The sequence below is a fragment of the Heloderma suspectum genome, chromosome 1 (genome assembly GCF_057233095.1).
Source record: "Heloderma suspectum isolate Gila_16-S chromosome 1, 16-S_ref, whole genome shotgun sequence".
Classification (NCBI taxonomy): domain Eukaryota; kingdom Metazoa; phylum Chordata; class Lepidosauria; order Squamata; family Helodermatidae; genus Heloderma; species Heloderma suspectum.
This window is the reverse complement of record NC_139458.1, coordinates 391,305,498-391,326,816: the sequence shown is the minus strand read 5'-3', so window position 1 is coordinate 391,326,816 and position 21,319 is coordinate 391,305,498. Positions and strand designations below refer to the sequence as shown.

Sequence of the window (21,319 nt, the reverse complement as noted above, 5' to 3'; positions counted from 1 at the left end):
AGCCATCTGTTCTCACCTTAAGAAGAATGAAAAATGAGTATGCTTAGCTGTAATCTGCAGGCACAACCAATAATATATTTCTAATGCATTGTTGTTTGCTTTGGATTCTTTATTTTTTAGAATGCTTGTCAGACTATCTTAAAGAGATTGGAGCCATTCAAAGCTGCTAACCCAAAAGGATCCTGGGAAGACTGGGTATGTTTGCACCCATTGCAGTTCAGAAGTATGGTGTGGATTTGTTACTATTAGCAAATCATCAATACTCTATCATGTGCTATGGCAGGGACTAAGGGCGCAACCCTATGCATGTTTAGACAGAAGAAGTCCTATAGCGCCCAGCATTCCTCACTCAGCCATGGTGGCTGGGGAATGCCTGGAGTTGTAGGAATTTTTCCTGTCTAAACATGCATGGGATTGTGCCCTAAAGGAGCTAGTAGGGGACTGACTTACGTTCTAGCTGCCCTTCTAGCAGTGCTGCATGTCCTCTGTTTGAGCAGATTTTGTTTTCAGTGTCAGAGTAATGATGCTCGCCCTTTTGAGCATAGATGGGATGCACCCATTTGCGTTTTGCTAAAGAGCCCCTCCGTTTGGAGCTTTTCCATAATGCATTACAGTCATTCCAGTTTAAGAGAACAAGCTTTTAAAAAAAGAAATCTGTATTTTTTCATCAGGTGTCAGCAGCCTACCATAACTGTGTGAGTCTGTCAGCTACAGGATTTTATAGGTGAGTGAGTCAGCACAGCAACCAGACAGTCTTCAGAAGGACGTTCTGTGGGCACTTGGGTGCCCTTTCTGCTGGTCTGGATGATATGTGAACTAATTTCATGAAATCTTTGGGCATATAATAAGAAGATACGATGCAATCATCTCTTGCATAAAGGCCATGTACTATAAATTCTATGTGCCTGCCAACTCCCCTAAGCTTTGACGCCCTGAACTGTGCGGTTTCTACTTGATCCATGATGAAAAACACACACAAAGCATTTCCATTCATTCACAACCTTATACCAATAAGTATGGTGAAAGATGCTTCATGTAATATTTATTTATTTATAATTAATCTATTTAGAAGCTTAAACCAAAACATCTGGAGGTACCCAGATTGGGCAAGGCTGCACTAGGAGGAGTATGGACAAGAGGCAGGCAGAACAGCTAAAAGGTCCCAACACATAAGACCAACTGTGGCCCACTTGCATTGGCTGCCTGTCTGTTTCCGAGCCGGATTCAAGGTCCTGGTTTTAACCTATTAAGCTTTACATGGCCCAGCACTGCAATACCTGATGGAGCGCCTCTCCCGACATGAACCTACCTGCACACCATGTTCAGCATCTAAGGCCCTTCTCCGGGTGCTCCTCCAAGAGGAAGCTTGGAAGGCAGCAACAAGGGAGAGGGCCTTCTTGATGGTGGTGCCCCAATTTTGGAATGATCTCCCCAGTGAACCCACCAGGCGCCAATATTGTTATCTTTTCGGCACCTTTCTCTTCTCTTAGGCATTTGGCAGCAGAAGATGAGTTTTAATCAGGTCCTGGATTTGTCTTATGGTTGATTGTTTAAAATTGTTTTAGATATATGTTGTCTGTGTATGTACTGTATGTTTATATATGTTTTTATGTAAATGGTTTTACCCTTTGTATAATGTACTTCAATGGTTTTTAATTTTTATAAACCTCCCAGATTGCTTCGGATATGGGATGGTATAGAAATGTAATTAATAAATAAATGAATGCATAAATAGAATAAAAATAAAAATTTGCTGTTGCTGCAGGATAAAAGGGGGAGGGGAGTAGGAAAAAAAGTGGAGAAGCAGAGAGGGATGGAAACTGGAATGATCAAAATGATGCATGTTATCATACTCCCTGCAAAATTGGTTAATAATGATTACTGTCATGATCCTTAAAATCCCTGACATTTTGCTGTAACCTTTGCACATCAGTCTGTGATGGAGTTGGGGGGAAATCTTGACTACAGTGAAATGGTAAGTAAAATCTTCGCTGAATTAATCCTTTCTTCTCACCTTTCCCTGAAGAATTCCTGACATTGGGTATGACTTTAAGACGAATACAGGAAGGCCCTTTCATTACTTCACTTATGGTGTTGCTTGTTCTGAGGTGGAGATAGACTGTTTGACAGGTGACCACAAGGTAAGTAGGCTAGGCAAGCAGTTAAAAGTTCTTCTTTGTATTGGTGGGGAAAAATATATATTCTTTTATATATATATTCATTTGATCATATTTGATGAGGAAGTTTATTTTATGCTCTGTCCTTCATTATATGCCCTTGAGTAAGAGACTTAACTTCTTTCTCTTTCTCCGTCTCTGTACCCCATATCTTACTTTATAATAATTATGTAGGCCATATTGATGGTGGGTTTCTGAGGGTGGTTGCCACACATAATTGACAAGCCATGAAGGCTCTCTGACACCTTTGACAAGGTCTCCACCTATCAGACTTCGAGTCAAGAGCCAATAGTGTTTCTTGATATGCTCAAAACACTTCCGAGGTTGGATCCAGATTGGGTCATATTTAGAGTATCAATGGGACTTGAGTTATTCATGACTAACTCAAGTCCCTATGGTTTCAGTGGGTCTACTCTAGGTATGATTAAAGCTGGATCCAATCCCCCATTTCTTATCCTACTGATCCTTACACCAATGCCATAATTTAGGCGAGTTTTTTTATTGCTGTATTACAGATGGGAGTGTGAGGCCTGGCTGAGAGACAATGGCTTGCCTTAAGCAACTTGGTGCATTTCTATCTGGGCTGAGATTTGACCTGGATAGTACCAACTCATAGCTCAGGGTCCTCACCCCTATGCACCACCAGCTATAAAGCCTATGAAAATGCAAAATCAAGCAAGACCAAGGTTTAGTTAATTGTATATGGTTTGGCCTTTGCTTATTCAGTTTTTGCTTCTGTCAATATTTAGAATCTTCGTACAGACATTGTGATGGATGTTGGCACCAGCTTGAACCCAGCTATAGATATAGGGCAGGTAAGCAATACCATATGGCCCCGCTCTGTGGCGCTGGAGTGAATGTGCGTGCAAGCAAGCAGATTAAATTGGTAAATAAGCAGCAACAGGTCTGATAAACAGTGGCAGTAACATGAACTCTTTTGGCATGGGAGGTTGTTAATTGCTAATTTATTATTAGCGTGTGTTGTTTGCTGATCAAGTGTTTGCCACATGATGCATTTCTATTCATCAGCTGGAAAAAAGGAAAGTACTTAGACTTAAGCTTCGTAGTGTTTAATGCACTATTTGAAGCTCTGTGTAGGCTGCAGTGGTTCCATTTAATTCATTGGCTCCTCAAAGTTCTAAAGAAAGGCTGAACCTCATATTTTGGGGGGCATTTCTCCATTTTAACCTGCTAGTCATCTGAACCATTAAAATCAGACATGCAGCCTAAACCAGGAGTGGGCTTGCAGCTGTCTAGAAGCTTTGGCCTACAGTTTTCATCAGCCCTAGCCAGCATAGCCAACCGTGAGGGATGATGGGAATTCATTGAAAACACAAGAGGAGGATAGGGGAGTGGGAAGTCCAAGGCTCATGCATGTAATGCTCTACATCCAAAGCACATCATTATCTTCAAGATATGATGGGATACCCCGCTGTTGTATTGCCAAGGCAGTATTAAACAACTGAAAATAGAGAGGTTTATTAATTTATAACACATATTCATTTATAACACCCTTTCCCTACATGGTGTCTTCCAGATATATTATACTACATGGCCATGCTGGCTGGGATGATGGGAGTGCAGTACAACACACATGTAACTGGATCCAAATTAGTCATACTTGGAAAAGACCCATTGAAATGAATGGGACTTAAATTAGTCATGAGTAATCGAAGTCTCATTTATTTCAGTGGGTCTACTCTAAGTTTGACTCCTCCATTTATGGAATAATCTCCCTGACAAGGCCCACCTGGCACCAACATTGTCATCTTTTTGGCACCAGGTTAAAACTACCCTCTTCTCTCAGGCATTTGTTGTTGTTGTTTATTTGGTCAGTTGCTTCCGACTCTTCGTGACTTCATGGACCAGCCCACTCCAGAGCTTCCTGTCGGCCGTCGCCACCCCCAGCTCCCCCAAGGTCGAGCCCGTCACCTCCAGAATATCATCCATCCACCTTGCCCTTGGTCGGCCCCTCTTCCTTTTGCCTTCCACTTTCCCTAGCGTCAGCATCTTTTCCAGGGTATCCTGTCTTCCCATGATGTGGCCAAAGTACTTCAGTTTTGCCTTTAATATCATTCCCTCAAGTGAGCAGTCTGGCTTGATTTCCTGGAGTATGGACTGGTTTGATCTTCTTGCAGTCCAAGGCACTCTCAGAATTTTCCTCCAGCACCACAGTTCAAAAGCATCTATCTTCCTTCGCTCAGCCTTCCTTATGGTCCAGCTCTCGCAGACATAGGTTACTACGGGGAATACCATTGCTTTAACTATGCAGACCTTTGTTGTCAGTATGATGTCTCTGCTCTTAACTATTTTATCCAGATTTGTCATTGCTGTCCTCCCAAGAAGTAAACGTCTTCTGATTTCCTGGCTGCAGTCAGCGTCTGCAGTAATCTTTGCGCCTAGAAAGACAAAGTCTGTCACTGCCTCCACGTTTTCTCCCTCTATTTGCCAGTTCTCAATCAAGCTGGTTGCCATAATCTTGGTGTTTTTGAGGTTTAACTGCAACCCAGCTTTTGCACTTTCTTCTTTCACTTTCGTCATGAGGTTCCTCAGCTCCTCCTCACTTTCAGCCATCAAAGTGGTATCATCTGCATATCTGAGATTGTTAATGTTTCTTCCAGCGATTTTAACTCCAGCCTTGGCTTCATCAAGCCCAGCATGTCGCATGATGTGTTCTGCATACAGTTTGAATAGGTAGGGTGAGAGTATACAGCCCTGCCGTACTCCTTTCCCAATCTTAAACCAGTCTGTTGTTCTGTGGTCTGTTCTTACTGTTGCTACTTGGTCGTTATACAGATTCCTCAGGAGGCAGACAAGATGACTTGGTATCCCCATACCACCAAGAACTTGCCACAGTTTGTTATGATCCACACAGTCAAAGGCTTTAGAATAGTTAATAAAACAGAAATAGATGTTTTTCTGAAACTCCCTGGCTTTCTCCATTATCCAGAGGATATTGGCAATTTGGTCTCTAGTTCCTCTGCCTTTTCGAAACCCAGCTTGTACATCTGGCAATTCTCGTTCCATGAATTGCTGGAGTCTACCTTGCAAGATCTTGAGCATTACCTTACTGGCATGTGAAATAAGTGCCACTGTTTGATAGTTTGAACATTCTTCGGTGCTTCCCTTTTTTTGGTATGGGGATATAAGTTGTTATTTTCCAATCTGTTGGCCATTCTTGTGTTTTCCAAATTTGCTGGCATATGGCATGCATCACCTTGACAGCATCATCTTGCAAGAGTTTAAACAGTTCAGCTGGGATACCGTCATCTTTTCCTGCCTTGTTATTAGCAATGCTTCTTAAGGGCCATTCAACCTCACTCTTCAGGATGTCTGGCTCTAGTTCACTGACCGCACCATCACATCTATCCCCAATATTATTATCGTTCCTATACAGATCTTCCATATATTCTTGCCAGCTTTTTTTGATCTCTTCTGCTTCTGTTAGGTCCTTGCCATCTTTGTTTTTGATCATACCCATTTTTGCCTGGAATTTACCTCTGATGTCTCTAATTTTCTGGAAGAGGTCTCTTGTCCTTCCTATTCTATTATCTTCTTCTGCTTCCACGCATTGCTTGTTTAAAAATAATTCCTTATCTCTTCTGGCTAACCTCTGGAATTTTGCATTTAATTGGGTATATCTCGCCCTATCACTGTTGCCTTTTGCTTTCCTTCTTTCTTGGGCTGCTTCCAGTGTCTCAGCAGATAGCCATCTTGCCTTCTTGGTTTTCTTTTTCTTTGGGATGTTTTTTGTTGCCACCTCCTGAACAATGTTGCGAACTTCTGTCCATAGTTCTTCCAGGACCCTATCTACTAAATCTAGTCCCTTAAATCTATTCTTCACCTCCACTGCATATTCATTAGGAATATTAGTGAGCTCATATCTAACTGCTCTGTGGGTCTTCCCTATTCTCTTTAGTCTGATTCTAAATTGTGCAATAAGAAGTTCATGATCTGAACTACAGTCAGCTCCAGGTCTTGTTTTTACCGACTGCATAGATGTCCGCCACCTCTGGATACAAAGGATGTAGTCAATCTGGTTTCGGTGTCGACCGTCTGGTGAAGTCCATGTATAAAGTCGTCTCTTAGGTTGTTGCAAGAGAGTGTTTGTTATGCACAGTGAGTTGTCTTGGCAAAATTCTATCAGCCTATGTCCTGCTTCATTTTGTTCTCCCAGACCATGCTTGCCTGTAATTCCAGGTGTCCTTTTACTACGCACCTTAGCATTCCAGTCTCCTGTAATGAAAATAACATCTTTTTTTGGCGTACTATCCAGTAGGTGCTGCAGATCCTCATAGAACTGATCTACTTCTGCTTCTTCAGCATCTGTGGTTGGGGTGTATATTTGGATCACTGTGATGTTAAATGGCTTACCCTGAATTCAAATTGAGATCATTCTGTCATTTTTTGGATTGTATCCAAGCACTGCTTTAGCCACTTTATTATTAATTATGAAGGCTACTCCATTTCTTCTGTGGTCCTCTTGTCCACAGTAGTAGATCTGGTGGTCATTTGATGTGAAGTGGCCCATTCCAGTCCATTTCAATTCACTGGCACCCAAAATGTCTGTATTTAATCTTGACGTCTCTCCAATAACCACATCCAATTTACCCTGGCTCATAGATCTTACATTCCAGGTTCCTATGGTGTGTTGATCTTTAGAACATCGGATTCGTCGTTCACCACCAGCACCATCGGCTGCTAGCCGTCCTTTCAGCTTTGAGCTAGCTGCGTCGTCACATGTGGGGCTAGTTGAACTTATCCTGTGTTCCTCCCCAGTAGCATTTTGACCACCTTCCGACCTGGGAGTCCCATCTTCCGATGGTATACCGACATATCTCTGGTTGTACTGATCCATTTAGTTTTCATGGCAAGAATACTGGGGTGGGTTGCCGTTTCCTTTCCCAGGGATCATATTTAGTCTGCCCTCTAAAACTGCCCTCTTCTCTCAGGCATTTGGCAGCATATAATGGCTCTCTTTGATTGTCTCTGGCTGATTGTTTTAAATTGTTTTAGATATATGTTGCTGTGTGTGCTATTTGTTCTGTGTCATTGCGTGAATGGTTTTATACTTTATATAATGTATTTTAATGGTTTTAAATTTTTGTGAACTACCAAAAGAGCTTTGGCTATGGGGCAGTATAGAAATATAATAAATGAAATGAAATGACTAAATCTGGATTCAACCCCTGGAGGGCACCAGATTGGGGAAGGCTGGTTTATAACGTTAGTCATTTTGTCTCTCAGATGAACACTCAAAGCATCATATAACGATTTAAAAAAATAGGCAAGTATATGTGACGTTTTAATAAAACAAATCTGCCCCCAACTGTGTGTTCAAGATTGCTTTTCCTTAAGCACTGAGTAACTACAGCCCTTCCCTGCACTTTTTGGATTGAGCAGATCTTCCAGAACAGATGGCATGACTTCCACACAGGTTTGACCTCTTTGGAAATTCAGCATAGCTAAAATAAGCATCTTGGAATTTTCCCTAAGCACAGGCATTAACTTGGTATCTTTGTGAAACATTCAGTTCAAAATCTTTTTTGTGTTAAGTTGATCTCTCCCCATCCCCGAAAAGTGACTTGGTCTTGATTTACTTTTGCAGATAGAAGGAGCATTTGTCCAAGGAATTGGGCTATTTACTCTAGAGGAGCTGCGCTATTCCCCAGAAGGCAACTTATATACCCGAGGGCCTGGAATGTACAAAATCCCTGCATTTGGTGACATACCAACAGAGTTCTATGTTTCTCTTCTCCGGGATTGTCCAAACAGCAAAGCTATTTATTCATCCAAGGTAACTGTTTTAAAAATCACCAGTTTTTAGGGATGAACAAAATACTTACCTCCAGGTCGGGGAGAGGGGTCCGCAGTGGGGAGGAGGCAATCCCTCCTTCCCCCCGGAATCCTACCCAGCTGGCTCCGCTCCACAGCGATTCTGCAGAGCCGCTGGCCAGCTCCGGAGCACCAGCAATACGGCTGCCATTGCCGTATCGCTGGTTGAGGGGGACTGTCTCCAGATGCAAACGGCATCCAGTATGCCATTTGCAGCCATAAAGGTCTTAGATTAAGGTAAATGCAGCCGTAAATGGCTGCATTTAGCTTAAACTAAGACGTTTACAACCGCAAATGGCATAGTGGATGCCATTTGCATCTGCAGTCAATCCGCCCAGCCAGTGATATGGCAATGGCGGCCATATCACTGGCGCTCCGGAGCTGGCCAGCGGGGAGGATCCGGCCGGCGAGTATTCCTCCAGGAGGCGGAGGTAAGTCTTCCGATCCACCACGGACTCCAGGGGGCTGGATTCTTTTGAATCCGGCCTCACTGGGGTCCATGGAGAATTTCTCCCCCATCCCTGTGGTTTTAAAAGCTTTACACTGGCTGCCAATTTGTTTCTGAACAAAATATATAGTGCTGGTTCTTACCTTGAAGGCCTTACATGGTCTAGGTCCAAGGTACCTTAGGGAGTGCTTTCTCCCCTATGTCTAGGGATGTATGAAAGTCACTTACCTTTTCCAAGGGTGACATTCGCGGTGGGGGGGAGGTGCTCCGTCCCTCCCCCCCAAATTCTCCCTGTCCGGCTCCGCTCTGTGGTGACTCTGTGGAGCTGCCAGCCTGGGCTGCCTGCAGCCGGACATCCGGCCGCTGGGCAGCCTGCACAGGGATGCAAATGGCGGCCGCTGTAGCCGCCGCCATTTGCGTCCCTGTATTTTGCCATGATAGGCTACGTAAATATTTACAGAAAAAGACAGGGGCACAAATGGCATAGTGGCCGCCATTTACGTGCCCTTTTTTTTTTTGGCCATAATAGGCTACATAAATATTTACATAGCCTATCACGGCAAAACAAATGGGAATGTAAATGGTGGCCGCCGTAGCCGCCGCCATTTGCGTTCCTTTTTTTTTTTTTTGCCGTGGTAGGCTATGTAAATACTGACGTAGCCTATCACAGCCTCCGCAGGGATGCAAATGGCATCCCTGCATTAGCCATGATAGGGTACGTAAGTATTTACGTAGCCTATCACGGCTATAATGAAGAAGCGAACGGCAGCCGCAGACGTGGCCGCCATTCGCAAAGCAGCGTGAACGGCAGCAGGTAAGTGCTCCGTTTCGCGCGCCTTTCGTGGGGTGGGGAGGCGGGGGGCTTCGTTCTGCCACGGATTTCGGGGGACCGAATGTACTGGCATTCGGCCCCACTGAGATCCATGGTGGAATTCTCTGACATCCCTACCTACGTCCCAGTCTGCCACCTAAGGTCCTCGGAGGGCTCTCTGCTGCAGCTGCCTAATGTGAGACTGGCAGCCAGACGCCAGTGGACCTTTTCCTCTGCCATCCCTCAGTTGTGGAATGACCTGCCAGTTGAAACGTGCCTGCTGACCTCATTGAAGGTTTCTAAGTAGGCATTAAAGACGCTATTATTCCGGCAGTCCTTCCCTTTTTAGAACTCTCATTCCTTCTGCTGACTTTCGTATACCGTTTTAAGCAGTGTTGTTTTAAGCTGTGTATTATTGTTGGATTTTTTAAAAATTATTTTTAGTTCAAAGTTGCTTTTAGTTATATGTTGTTTGTTGGTATGTTTTATGTAAATGGTTTTTAAACTTTGTATATTGTATTTTAAAGTTTTAACTTTTGTAAACTGCCCAGAGAGCTTCGGCTTTGGGGTGGTATAGAAATATAATAAATAAACAAACAAACAAATACATACATACATACATAATAATAACTATACCGTTAGGACACAGGTGGGCTGTTTGTTGCCCTCCAGATGTTTTCGCTTACAACTCCCATCAGCCCTAACCAGCATAGACAATGTTAAGGGATCACCGTTGGGGCTGTTTTAGTGGACACCACCATGCAAGAGCAAGTGAGGAAGGAAGAGGACATTGAGGGTGTATGGGGGCCATGTCGAAGGCATGAGCAGAGGAGAAGAAGGAGGCTGAAACAGCTCAAAGGCAGAAGGTTGTTCTGAAGTTATCCATTTGTTTTACTAGTGTTACTGGGCATAAAATGTTTTAACTTTATACACCTTTCCTTACCTTAAGGGTACCTACTGTCTCTAAACATTTAAACAGAAAACGCTCCAGGGAGCCCTGTGGGGAATTTGAAATATGCCCTGGGATGGCTCATTCCAGTGGAGGCTGGTGGTTCTGATGTCAGCTGTTGATGTCAATAGCTCTAAAGGAGCTATTGAAGGTTGCACAATCTTACAAGAGTAAGATCACAGGGAATAAGCACTTTGGATAGCTCCTTGGATGGGTCCTTTAGAGTTCTGGCTGGTTCTGACTGAAACCTGGAGCGGATTCACTGCCCCACTGACATTGGAGCCATCAGCTTCTACTGGCTCATTCCCTGTGATTCCTTCTCTAAATCCACACTTTTGTAAGATTGTTCCCTTCTTGTTACATTGTTCATAAAAGGGATGGTGAACACCCAGTGTTACTGCTGACATTATGAAATGTTTACCCCATGGTTCAAGGGTAGAGGCAACCAATTGTACAAACAGAATTCATTTGAACAAATGCATTTCCCATTATTGTGTCTAGTAAGGTTGTGTGTGTCTGCTTAAAGTGAAACTTTTAGTGAAACTGTGAATCAGTAAAGACAATTTTCCAGCCATGCATATTGGTCTTGGGTGATCCATACTATGAGCTGTTTCAGTGTAAATCGTGAATAAGAATGGTCTGATTCAATACTGGATTCTGTTTAATCTCTCTAGGCTGTGGGCGAGCCTCCCTTGTTTCTATCAGCCTCCGTGTTTTATGCCATTAAAGATGCAATCATCTCTGCCAGGGAAGAATCGGGCCTAAAAGACATATTCAGACTGGACAGCCCAGCCACCCCAGAGAGAATACGCAATGCTTGTGTTGATGTTTTCACCAAACTGGTAGGTTAACATGCTTGCTTCAAAGTGCCTTCTTCTTCTGTAATATAATTCAGTGATCATTCCACAGTTGCCCACAAGGTTACTGTGAACTAGGGGTCAGCTTTGAGTGTGTTTTCAGTGGTAATGATTTTCCCTAACGTTAAGTAACAACCACCACCATAACATGTAACATTTGTATAGCGCTTTCTGCTGGAAAGTCTGGTGTGACTTACAGCAGAGTTGGTTTATATAGAGAGAAAGCATGGCAACACAGCATTTAGTATTCGAGGCAACAAATGCAGGCTAGAGCCAGTTTAAAAGAAAGTTCAGTCAACTTACTTTATTAGTGCTTTTACACACATTGCCAGAGAAGCACACAGCATGGTGGTACTTGTTTCAAAAGGCAAGGGGGAGAAGGAGAAAAAAGGAAAAAGAAGTTACAGAAGAACAAGGGGTTGAGCTAGACAAGCTGCTGTTGGCCTTGCAACACATTCTCTATTGCTGCCTGGTGTCTGGAAGCAAGCAGAGTTGTTCTATTATCCAACACTTTCAAATGTCCAAAGTGCTTTGCATGCATTAAATAGTTATAAACCTTACAGAAGCCCTGTAAGGTAGACTACCTAGTGACTTTATGACCAATGCAAGATTCAGACCAGGGATTTCTGATTCGCAGCTCATTCTCTTAGCTACCATACTGCTCCATCTCTCACAACAATACCCCCCTCCCAAGTGGGGTTTTTATAGGAGTGTTTCTAGATCAGCGCACGTAGTGTTGCCAATCAGCTGTGTGTTTTTTTCTTTTCTTTCTACTGGCTGGCCATTTTTTCTGCCCCCTGGCTCGCTACCATAATTTTTCTTGTTGAAACCACAGTTTTAAAGAATGGTCCAGTTTCATTCCTCTGCAAGTCCAAAGCAGAATCCTCATGGAAATATATCTGCCTGCCTGCCTGTTGCTGTTCAGGCTCTGCCCCCGACCTACCCATGCTCCGTCCCTTAACCTGACCTGAGTGCCAGGATTTTTGAAATGAACGGTCAACGACTCTAAGAACAGGCAACATCCAAACAGGCTTTACACCAGTACTTGCTTTAGAGGTTGTTCTCTGTCTGTTCCGGCTTCTTCACCCGTTGCTTGACTTTTTCAGCTGTGTTGGCATTTATGTAGGACTGAACCAGAAATGAGGCACTTTCCCGATGCTCTGATAAGGTGGCCACTTATGCATTACCATAACAGAAGAAATGCATCACCCCAAAAAGGGGACAAAAGAGGACACCAGTTTGCATAAGATTTGCATATACTAATATTCAAGAATAAATACAAATGTATTACTGTAATTTAAATAGAAATGCAATACATCTCACCATAGCATGGGAGACTGATGAGGCGATCTGTGTGCCTGCTCGGTCTGCTGTCCAGGTTCTAACTCTGGGCAGCCCATCAAATAGAGGACATCTTCAAATAGAGGACTGTCCTCTGTAAAGTAGGACAACTGGCCACCCTATGCCCTGACCATGTAGTAGATGCCAGTCAGCCAACTTAAATACTTGGTTTGTTTGGGTGGAGGATAATTAAACCTGAAGATGATGTGTTCCATAGTTGCCCAGTAACTAGAGCGTGTCAAATCTGGGATTGGGTCTAGACATTTCAAACAGTGGCAACTGTTTGTTGCCCTTCAATTTCAAACTTATTTTTCTGTCCAGTGTCCATCTGCTGAGCCAGGCACCTTCAAGCCATGGTCTGTGAGAGTATGAAAGAAGTAATCTCTAGAAACTGTCTCCACTCGCTAAGTTGGTTTCATCTCAAGGGACCAAAAGAAAGCGAAGGCTCACTGCTGAAAACAGATCTGCATTCCTGTGTCTGTCCTGCTGATTCACGAAGCTTTGTAATTCAATTGCTGAATCATCGGCTGCCTAAGGAATGGGTTATTGCTGATGGATTATTGCTGGGACCTAAAGGTAATGAAGATAAAAGAAAATGATGGTTCTGCTATCTGTGAAATTGAAACTTTGACAAGGTTCATGTCAGCTTGAGGCAAGGATTGGAGAAACACTTACAACCTGCTTGTGACTATGTTCACTTTTGAAGTGTAATCATGACATTCAAAGCAATGCTAATTCAACAGATTTTGATACAGCCAGTCGGCCTTCTGTTTTCTCCTTAATCTTTTCGATGAATGATAGCTCACAACAATGAGGGCAGGACCCCATTGCACTCTCCAGCTGCATGTGGGAAATTCATTAACATCTAACTGATGAGCTCCCAGCTTCTTTTTTTTGTTTGGTAAGTTGAGGATATCAAATACATTGGGATAAAACACAGTTTTGTACAAAGATTGGTTAATGTCCTGATCCCAAATACATTTAATCCACAGTAAGACACATTGATTTCAATGCAGTTTACTCAGAAGTAAGTGCGCTTGGAACTGAAGCTTAAAGCTCCAATTGTATACTCAGTTTCCTGGGAGTAAGCCAGGTGTTGGTAAGGTGTTGATAAGTCATGGAATGTCAGCTTTTCTTGCATCTTATGCTGCATTTTCCCCTAATTGGTTTTGCTGAAAATAGGCTAGGCTGAGGGTGCTGGTTTCCACAGGCACTTAGAATAATTGGTGGTGCTGTCATCTCCTACTTTGTGGTACAGAGAAGTTCAGAAGAACACTCCATTCCATGTATATTTATTTAGATATCTCCTACATTCTCTCTGTGCTGTGTTGTGTGTGTAGCAACCACTGAAATCCATTTAGGTGCTATTTACACATCTTCTGGAGTGATTACTGTAGTATTCTATGATCTCAGTGGATTCATCCAGACATCATTAAGGATTAAAGTGAACAAAATCAAGTGAACTGAAATGTATTGTTATGGTTATGTCTTAAACTTCTTGTAGGAAGACCTATTGCCAGATTTAAATGATAAAGCAATAGCCCTAAAATGATGAAAAAATGAGGAAATGAGGATTGAACAATTGTCCAACCCTGGACAATTGTTTCCTGAAGATGTGTTAGTTCATAATAATACTCGAGATGTTGGAATAAAATTTAGCTAACCGCGTAACTCCTCTTGCACAGCCTACACTCCGTTTCCCCAGGCCAAACCACACTGCACTCCTTGTGCTAAATATGTCCTTTTATAAGAACAAAAACCAAAAACACAGCAGCCTTATAGGATCTGGCTCTGAGTCCATTAAATGTAAACTCATCCCCCAAATGTTCAGAAATCAATGAACAACATCATTCAAAGGTACAGATTTTGCATGGTGCCCCTGGGATATAATCTCTTGTTGTCATCAGACATGTTATATAGAAGTAGAGTGTGTACCTTTTAGGACACAAACACAGACAACATTCATCGATGATTTCTTTCTTTGATTGCCACTAGTAATGGTATTTCCACAATATAAGAAAATAGCCTGTCAAAAGTGGACATCTGTATGAGACAACGCGCTTATTGGTTTGGATCTAGACTTAGTCATACTTAGAGCAGACCCAGTGAAATCAATGGGACTTATGTTATTCATGTCTAGCTTAAGTCCCATTGATTTCAGTGGGTCTATTCTATGTACAACCCATTGTTTTTCTAAGGATTTGCTTAATATGCTAATACATCCATCCATCTTGACTAGGGGCATTAAATGCTATTGTGGTACTGTTTAATAAAAAGGTCATATCAGTTGTTTGCTTACTAGTATTTATCATTTACCAAAATGACAGTTGTCACTCAATGATAGCAAACCATTGGAACATAGAAAATAGATTGATCCAGTCTCCCACACTGTTGTTATTGTGTGGACTCTTCTGGTGTGTATAAAATTAGTGGTGCATAGAACGGGCAAATCACAGTATATCTCTAGTGCATTGATTCAGCATTGTAGAAGTATGCATGACTACAGTATGACTTTTTGGGATTCTGCTACAGCCATCATTTTCCAATCCTTGACATTTGCTGTCATAAATCCAACCCATGGCTGTTCCTCAGTTTTCGGAGTCTTAAATGGTTCCTTTTGCAATTGTTTCTAGTGGAACAAAGTCTGTGATGTTAGACTATTCCATAAAATAGAATAAGCAAAGCAAATTCTGTGATTTCTGTCCAGTCCATTAAATATCATGCTAAGTAAACTAAACATAGCTGCAGCATGACATTCTGCAAAAGTAGCAATTGTAGTAGCAGCCGCCTAATAAGAACAGCCTACCATTATTAATAATCTTTAATAGAATGACATGTCTCCAGCAAGCGCTTAGCTTAGTTCTGAGTACTTTATAGAATCCTTTTAATGAGCTTTCTCATTGTTCGTCATCTTTGTGAGCTGGATGTATAAGAAATTCTGCTTGTAATGAAAACTGTTGAAAAATAAATGCGCTTTTAAAAGTACTTTGGAGGTTTGCTTATTAATAACTAGCAAAACAAAAACAAAACAAAACACCAAAACCCCTGCCATTGTGGTAGGGAGTGGGCTGCCTCTGCAAGTCCTTGGAAGTGATGATCATGCCACGAAGTGTTGAGTATGGACTGGAGGGCATCTTGTCCTGTCCATTGGCATCCCCCTCCCACCATGGACTAAGTATCAACCATGCACTTATATGGGAGAAAGCAAAAGAGTACACTTTGAAATGACATAGGTTGGAGACTGAACCTGCTCCCCTCTCTTGATGACCTCAGCCAGTTGGGAATTAAACCTGCTCCTATCTCCATAGTCTCACGCCTTCATCTGCATATAGTCTTATCCTGGATTCTGTTTCTTGGTCACGGTCAGAACGTTGAGACAGAATATTGGGCACTAGTGTATGTATTTATAGAATTATAGAATCACAGAGTTGGAAATGACCTCAGAGGTCATCTAGTCCAAGCTTTGCCAATGCAGGAAAGCCATTGCTTCAGAATCCTGTATAGGTGTTGATACATACGCATGCATGCACACACACACACACACACACACACACTATGAAGCTCGACAGGTTTTTTTTTTAAAGTGTTAATAGTGCTTCAAACGTCCATAGCATCAACAATTATTAACATAGCTCCATACTATTATTTAAGCAAATATTACCACATTGAATAAAAATGGGACATGGGAGATGCAGGAACTCAAAACATGTTCCTCAAAAGACCAAATGGACACAGAGCCAAAATGACAGGCACTTCATTCATTTTATTCAACACTGCAAAATTCTCATTAGGGGTGTGATGTGCACCATCTCCCTATTATATAAGAAGTTATCCAATATTAATAAATACTAAATTAAAGCCAAAGTCTGCTGAGGTAGTATGACTGCCACCATTTACCATATTTCCCTGACTGGGTCCCGAGCACCCTTGACCTTTATAAATCTGAACACAATAAACAGGCTGAGGATAAGACATCATGGGGGAGGTCTGTGAGGAAGCAATCTTAAAAATTACACCAGAGGATCCATCAAATATTCAAAATGGGGCTTATTTATTCATAGTTAAAAAGACAGGGTTTGCAGATGGAAAACAAGGATTAACAAACAGCATTTACTCAAGAGAAACAAAAGAAACAAACAGTACAGTCCCCATTTATACAAACTCCAATCCTGGGGTCATTCAAATCTCAGTATATGTGTGACACACAGGCTTAGGTGGATTTTCTGGGCTCTTGTGACAGCTGAAAGACTGATATAACAACACTGGAATGATAAATGCTCACCTCCTATAATGCAATGGATTGAGGACCTTATAACGTTTTGGCTATAGAGTTGTATAGAAATGTAATAAATAAAATGAATGAATTAAAATGGGTGTGGGGAAAATAAACGCTGAACTGCAGACTGGAAGGTCGGCAGGTCAGCAGTTCGAGACCCGAGTGCTGCATGACGGAGTGAGCTCCCGTCTTCAGTCCCAGCTTCTGCCAACCTAGCAGTCTGAAAGCAAGAAATTGCAAGTAGATAAATAGGTACCGCCTCGGTGGGAAAGGTAACAGCGTTCCGTGCACCTCGGTGTTCAGTCATGCTGGCCACATGACCACGGAAGCGTCTTCGGACAGCGCTGGCTCTTCGGCTTAGAAACGGGGATGAGCACCGCACCCTAGAGTCGGACACGACTGGTTGAGGACACCTTTACCTTTAGTAACATCTGCTGGCAGTTCACTTTAGCAGGTTGAGTTTGAGGAACTGAACTATACTCCCTTGCTCCTTTTTTGTGAGCAAGTGGCTTTCCAGGAACAATTAATTGATGTTGACCAGGAATGTATGCTAATCAATAAGCAACATAGCTCACCATTCTGTGATTTCAGCAGATCAGATCAGCTCTGCTGCATTCACCTTTACTTACTGTACAGGTCCATTCTCCCAGCCAAGGTAACCTTAACTGCTTCCTGGAATGCATGTGTGGTCCCAGAGAAAGCTGCTGGGAAAGTGAAATGCGGCAAAGTCAAACCGAAAGAAATGGCAGAGCTGTTTCCTCTCCTGGAGGGAGAGTTTGTTGAGCATCTTCTCTTCTAACCAGCTATAGGTCCACTGGATTTTGGAGTCTATGAACTCAGGAATCTGGATGGTCCCAGGAAGCCCAGTCCGGAGCATTAAGTGGTGCACCTCATGGCCAAGGAACCCAAACATCATTATATAATCATATTGGACAAGGCATGGATGGCACAAGTTCACTAATGGTGCCCATTCAATGCTGGCATTCCTGGATCCACTGTACAAGGTGTACTGAATGAACTCCTGGAAGGTTAGGCTGTTGGCCAAGCCATGCATGTAAGCAGATATAAGTCTCTGGAAAGGCTCCCTGATGAAAATCACTTTTGTGTAGGATTTCAGCATAGCCTCCATGGATGTCAGGTTATACTCGCTCAGTGCCTTTTGGTTACCAAACTGCTGGTGATAGGGGACTGGCATCAGCAGTGTAACCTCTTCTTTCTCCTCCAGCATCTGCAACAGCTTCTCCCAGCCTTCCACCCCCAAGGCTGGTATTTTGCAATACAGGAAATGCAGTTTGTTGTTCACCGCAATGGAAGACAACACCTGAGAAGCTTCCTGCTGGGTAGGAGGAAGCTTGACGATGGTACGATGTTCATTGCAGAAGGACCTCAATGTTTTTTTCCTGACCTGTTGCATATGCAGGAGAGTATCAAATGTCAGCGGTAAATCTATGCCCTCCTCTTTGATGATCAGATTGCCTGGGAAAGAGGATAGGAAGAGGATAGCAGTTTATCCATGCCAGCAATGTGTGCAGATGACTTTGGGATGAAATTCTTCCTTGTGCCTCAGCCTTCCCCAGCCTAGTGCTGTTCAGATGTTTTGGACTCCAACCATTGCGAAAAAGCTGAGATCACTGGCTGAGATATAGACTGAAACTCAAACCATTTAAAATACTTCTTAGAACACCAAGTTGGAGCAATAAACTAAGAGGTCAACTTTGATCGTTGCTCAGAAGCAGCCAGGTCGTGCTGTGCACTGGTTGCTTCTTGGTGTTGGTTTCCCCTCAAGGTCCCATAAGCTTTGAGGTGCTTTATATACTTTTCGCCACCCTCTGTCTTCAGGTAGAAAAGAGTTCATCCCTTAGGTATGTGCCTTGGTGCAACTCATCAACTCAACTTTAATGCGATAATTCGTATCTTTCTTCCAGTTAAGCACACCTTTCACAGTTGCTGCTTCTTGTCCAAAATCAGCCAATTATTAGTTGCTGGTCTTCATCCAAGCTCAACCAATTATCTTGTCCACATTCTAACACACCATTGTTAGCTTCACGCATGCACACACACACGCGCTCCTGTAATATCTTCAGACTTAGGAGCCCATTCACTCTATGGGGGCCATTATATAATTTTGCATGATGCAACTCCCAGGATTTCTGGGAGCATTAACCAGCCAGCATTAACCATGCTGGCTGGGGCTAATGGGAGTTGAAGTCCAAAACTTCTGGAGGGCACCAGGTTGAAAAAAGCTGTTCTAGCTTGTATGCCATCAGGATTGCTATTCAGCTGTTTTAGTACCATAAAATACTAATCAATAATGAACTATTGAAATGGACCCCTTTTGGGTGAGCCAGTTTTTTTTTAATGCTATGCACAAACTTGTAAAAAGTGTTCATATTATTATGATCCATGTGAAAAAGAAGAGCAGGAAAAAAAGGAAATATACGAGCAAATATAATTTCCTCTAGCAATTTTGTTTGCTTGTTATGTGCTGCCAGGGCAGTTAAACCAATGCCAAGGTATTCGAATCCATCATCACAATTAATAATCCATAACAGATGTCTCTATAAAAATAGAGTATTATAGCCTTTGGTTAAATTGAACTGATTTTCCAGTTAAACAGATTGTAGTAGAAATACTGCTGGACTCTGCTCCAGATGGAAGTATTCAGTGGTGGGATGACATTGAAACACACCTGCTGGTTACCTGAATGTGGCAGATTCTAGCATAGATCTGAAAGATTTTCATGACCTAGTAGGCCTCCATAAATGTGCACATAGGATTCCTGTATCAACATAGCATGATGTCATCATTGCACCATGCATCTGGCACCACTGGAGGATGGTCCACATCACACAAGCAAGGGCCTTAGCAAGGCTTTGGAAAAAGTACAGAACAGGCTGGATTCATATTAGCCAGCTGCCAAACCTAGGGTGGCTGGCATCAGATCTCATACTGGTGCAGGTGTTCAGTTTTAGGGCAATCCTATTTTTTATTTGGAGTGCTCCAAGGTTGGAGGGCCCCAGAATTTCCTAAGCATTGCCAAGCTCCTGCTGGCAGGGCAGAATGGAAGAGTAGTGTTTGCTGCTCCTTTCATCCTTAAGGTTTTCCTTAAAAAAAAGAGTATTGCTCTCTCATTTCTCTCTTGGGCTGGACTAATTTCCCCTTGTGTTGGAGGACTGGGAGGGGTTTGGATGCTGCATATCCAGAGCCTCTCCTGCTCTGCCCAACTTATGTCCCCGATCCCCCCATTTTTTCTTTTCCAGTATCAGAGAAGAAGGAGAGCAGAAAGATCTGCAGGGGCAGGGAGGGGCGGAATTCAAGATCAGATCTCCTTCTCCAAAGTTGGAGCTCTGGGCAGTATCCAACTGTGTCATTCAGCTAGAGCAAATGATATTGTGCTAGAGGAAGCTAGGTTCCAAACTATGCATGAAAGGAGACTCCAATTAAAGTGATGTTTGTGCAAGCACAGTTGCAAATCCGGTTGTGCAAGTGATTGCACAAGTGTAATGCGCAAGTGTAATGTGCAACCGCTGGCACAATGGAAATATTTGGCGGAGCTCTGCTAGCGCTATTTGAGTTTGCGGAATGACACCATTGGACACTGCCCTCAGTTTAATAGGGTGTTTGCTGGTGTTCAGGGAAAAAAAGTATCCTGCCTTTTCTAGAAATTCAAGGTAGATTACACAAGGAATAAATGTACACCAATAATGTTGCATAAAACACTGTATCACAATGAAAACACCAAAAATACCAATGGCACACTATCAGAGCAGCAGCAGAGTGATATGACTCTTGGAAAACCAGCTGAAGTGCATTTCCACACAACACAATTTTTATTTATTTTAAAAAAAATATTGGCCACCTTTCAGGGCAGAAGCTTTCCCAAGGCAGCTCACAGCAATAAAATACACAAACCTAACTTACTTCAATTGGTTCAACAGTAACTCCCGTTCTTCGGCAATCCCTGGGAATTATTGTTCTGTGAGGGGGAGGTGGTTGACTTTTTTCAACAGAATTTTTCATGCTTTGCAATACTGACCACAATAAGCTACAATTCCTAAGATTCTTTGGAGGAAGCAATGACAGCTAAAATGGCATGAAATTAACATAAATATGTAGTGTAGGTTGCAGTGATGCTTGTTTTTTCCCCGCCAAAGTTAGCCAGGAGTGGGTGTTGTTTATGAACATCACCAGGTTCCACAGCTTCAGAGTTACTGCGGCAAAGGTTGCAGAGATGAGGAAAACCACATTTGTTGAAATTTTCCATTCTAAGAATTATTAATGATTCTCCACTTTGTTTGATCCATCTGTTAAAACACACATATCAGTGGCCACAGAATAAGAATACAACAGTAAACTGTGTGAGGTTAGAATCACTTTGCAGAGGGGGAGGGATATCCTACCTTGGCCCTGAGGTGAGGGTCTCCAGAAAAGATGGCTCAACCATAACAGGGAAATGAAGCCCAGGGAAGCTAAGATGAGGACTCGAGTGAAGAAGTGCATTGTCTTGTCTGGACTATCTGAGTTCTGCTAATGGAAGCAACCCAAGTAACCTGAAGCAGTGTCAATAAAAGTGCCCTTGGATGTTTACTCTGGGAAGAAGTAACTGGGAGGGGAAGGTTAAAGTA

The 21,319-nt window shown here is 42.7% G+C and overlaps 2 protein-coding genes across 4 annotated transcripts in view; one reads left to right on the top strand and one right to left on the bottom strand.

Annotated features, from left to right (window-relative positions):
* XDH (xanthine dehydrogenase) overlaps window positions 1–15,403 on the top strand; it is a 108,510-nt gene extending 93,107 nt beyond the window's left edge. For all 3 annotated transcript variants that reach the window (XM_084828629.1, XM_084828631.1, XM_084828628.1), the window contains 7 exons: window positions 121–195; window positions 672–724; window positions 2,027–2,141; window positions 2,927–2,992; window positions 7,786–7,974; window positions 10,895–11,062; window positions 12,740–15,403. In XM_084828629.1, coding sequence (XP_084684755.1) covers window positions 121–195; window positions 672–724; window positions 2,027–2,141; window positions 2,927–2,992; window positions 7,786–7,974; window positions 10,895–11,062; window positions 12,740–12,790 — 717 coding nt within the window. In that variant the 3' untranslated portion in view covers window positions 12,791–15,403. The remainder of the gene's footprint in view (window positions 1–120; window positions 196–671; window positions 725–2,026; window positions 2,142–2,926; window positions 2,993–7,785; window positions 7,975–10,894; window positions 11,063–12,739) is intronic.
* Window positions 15,404–16,162: 759 nt separating this feature from the next.
* On the bottom strand, window positions 16,163–21,204 carry LOC146360007 (carbohydrate sulfotransferase 9-like). The gene is made up of 2 exons (XM_084828632.1): window positions 21,095–21,204; window positions 16,163–18,170 (listed from the first exon to the last, which is right to left on the bottom strand). Exons 1-2 carry the CDS (start codon window positions 21,192–21,194, stop codon window positions 17,356–17,358), a joined length of 915 nt encoding a protein of 304 aa, XP_084684758.1. The 5' UTR covers window positions 21,195–21,204; the 3' UTR covers window positions 16,163–17,355.
* Window positions 21,205–21,319: the final 115 nt, after the last annotated feature.

Coding starts and splice junctions, on each gene's coding strand:
- LOC146360007 (XM_084828632.1), bottom strand. CDS start 21,194: ATGCACTTCTTCACTCGAGTCCTCATCTTAGCTTCCCTGGGCTTCATT. Junction 18,171..21,094: donor ACCCTCACCTCAGGGCCAAG/GTAGGATATCCC, acceptor CCTCTTTCCCAG/GCAATCTGATCATCAAAGAG.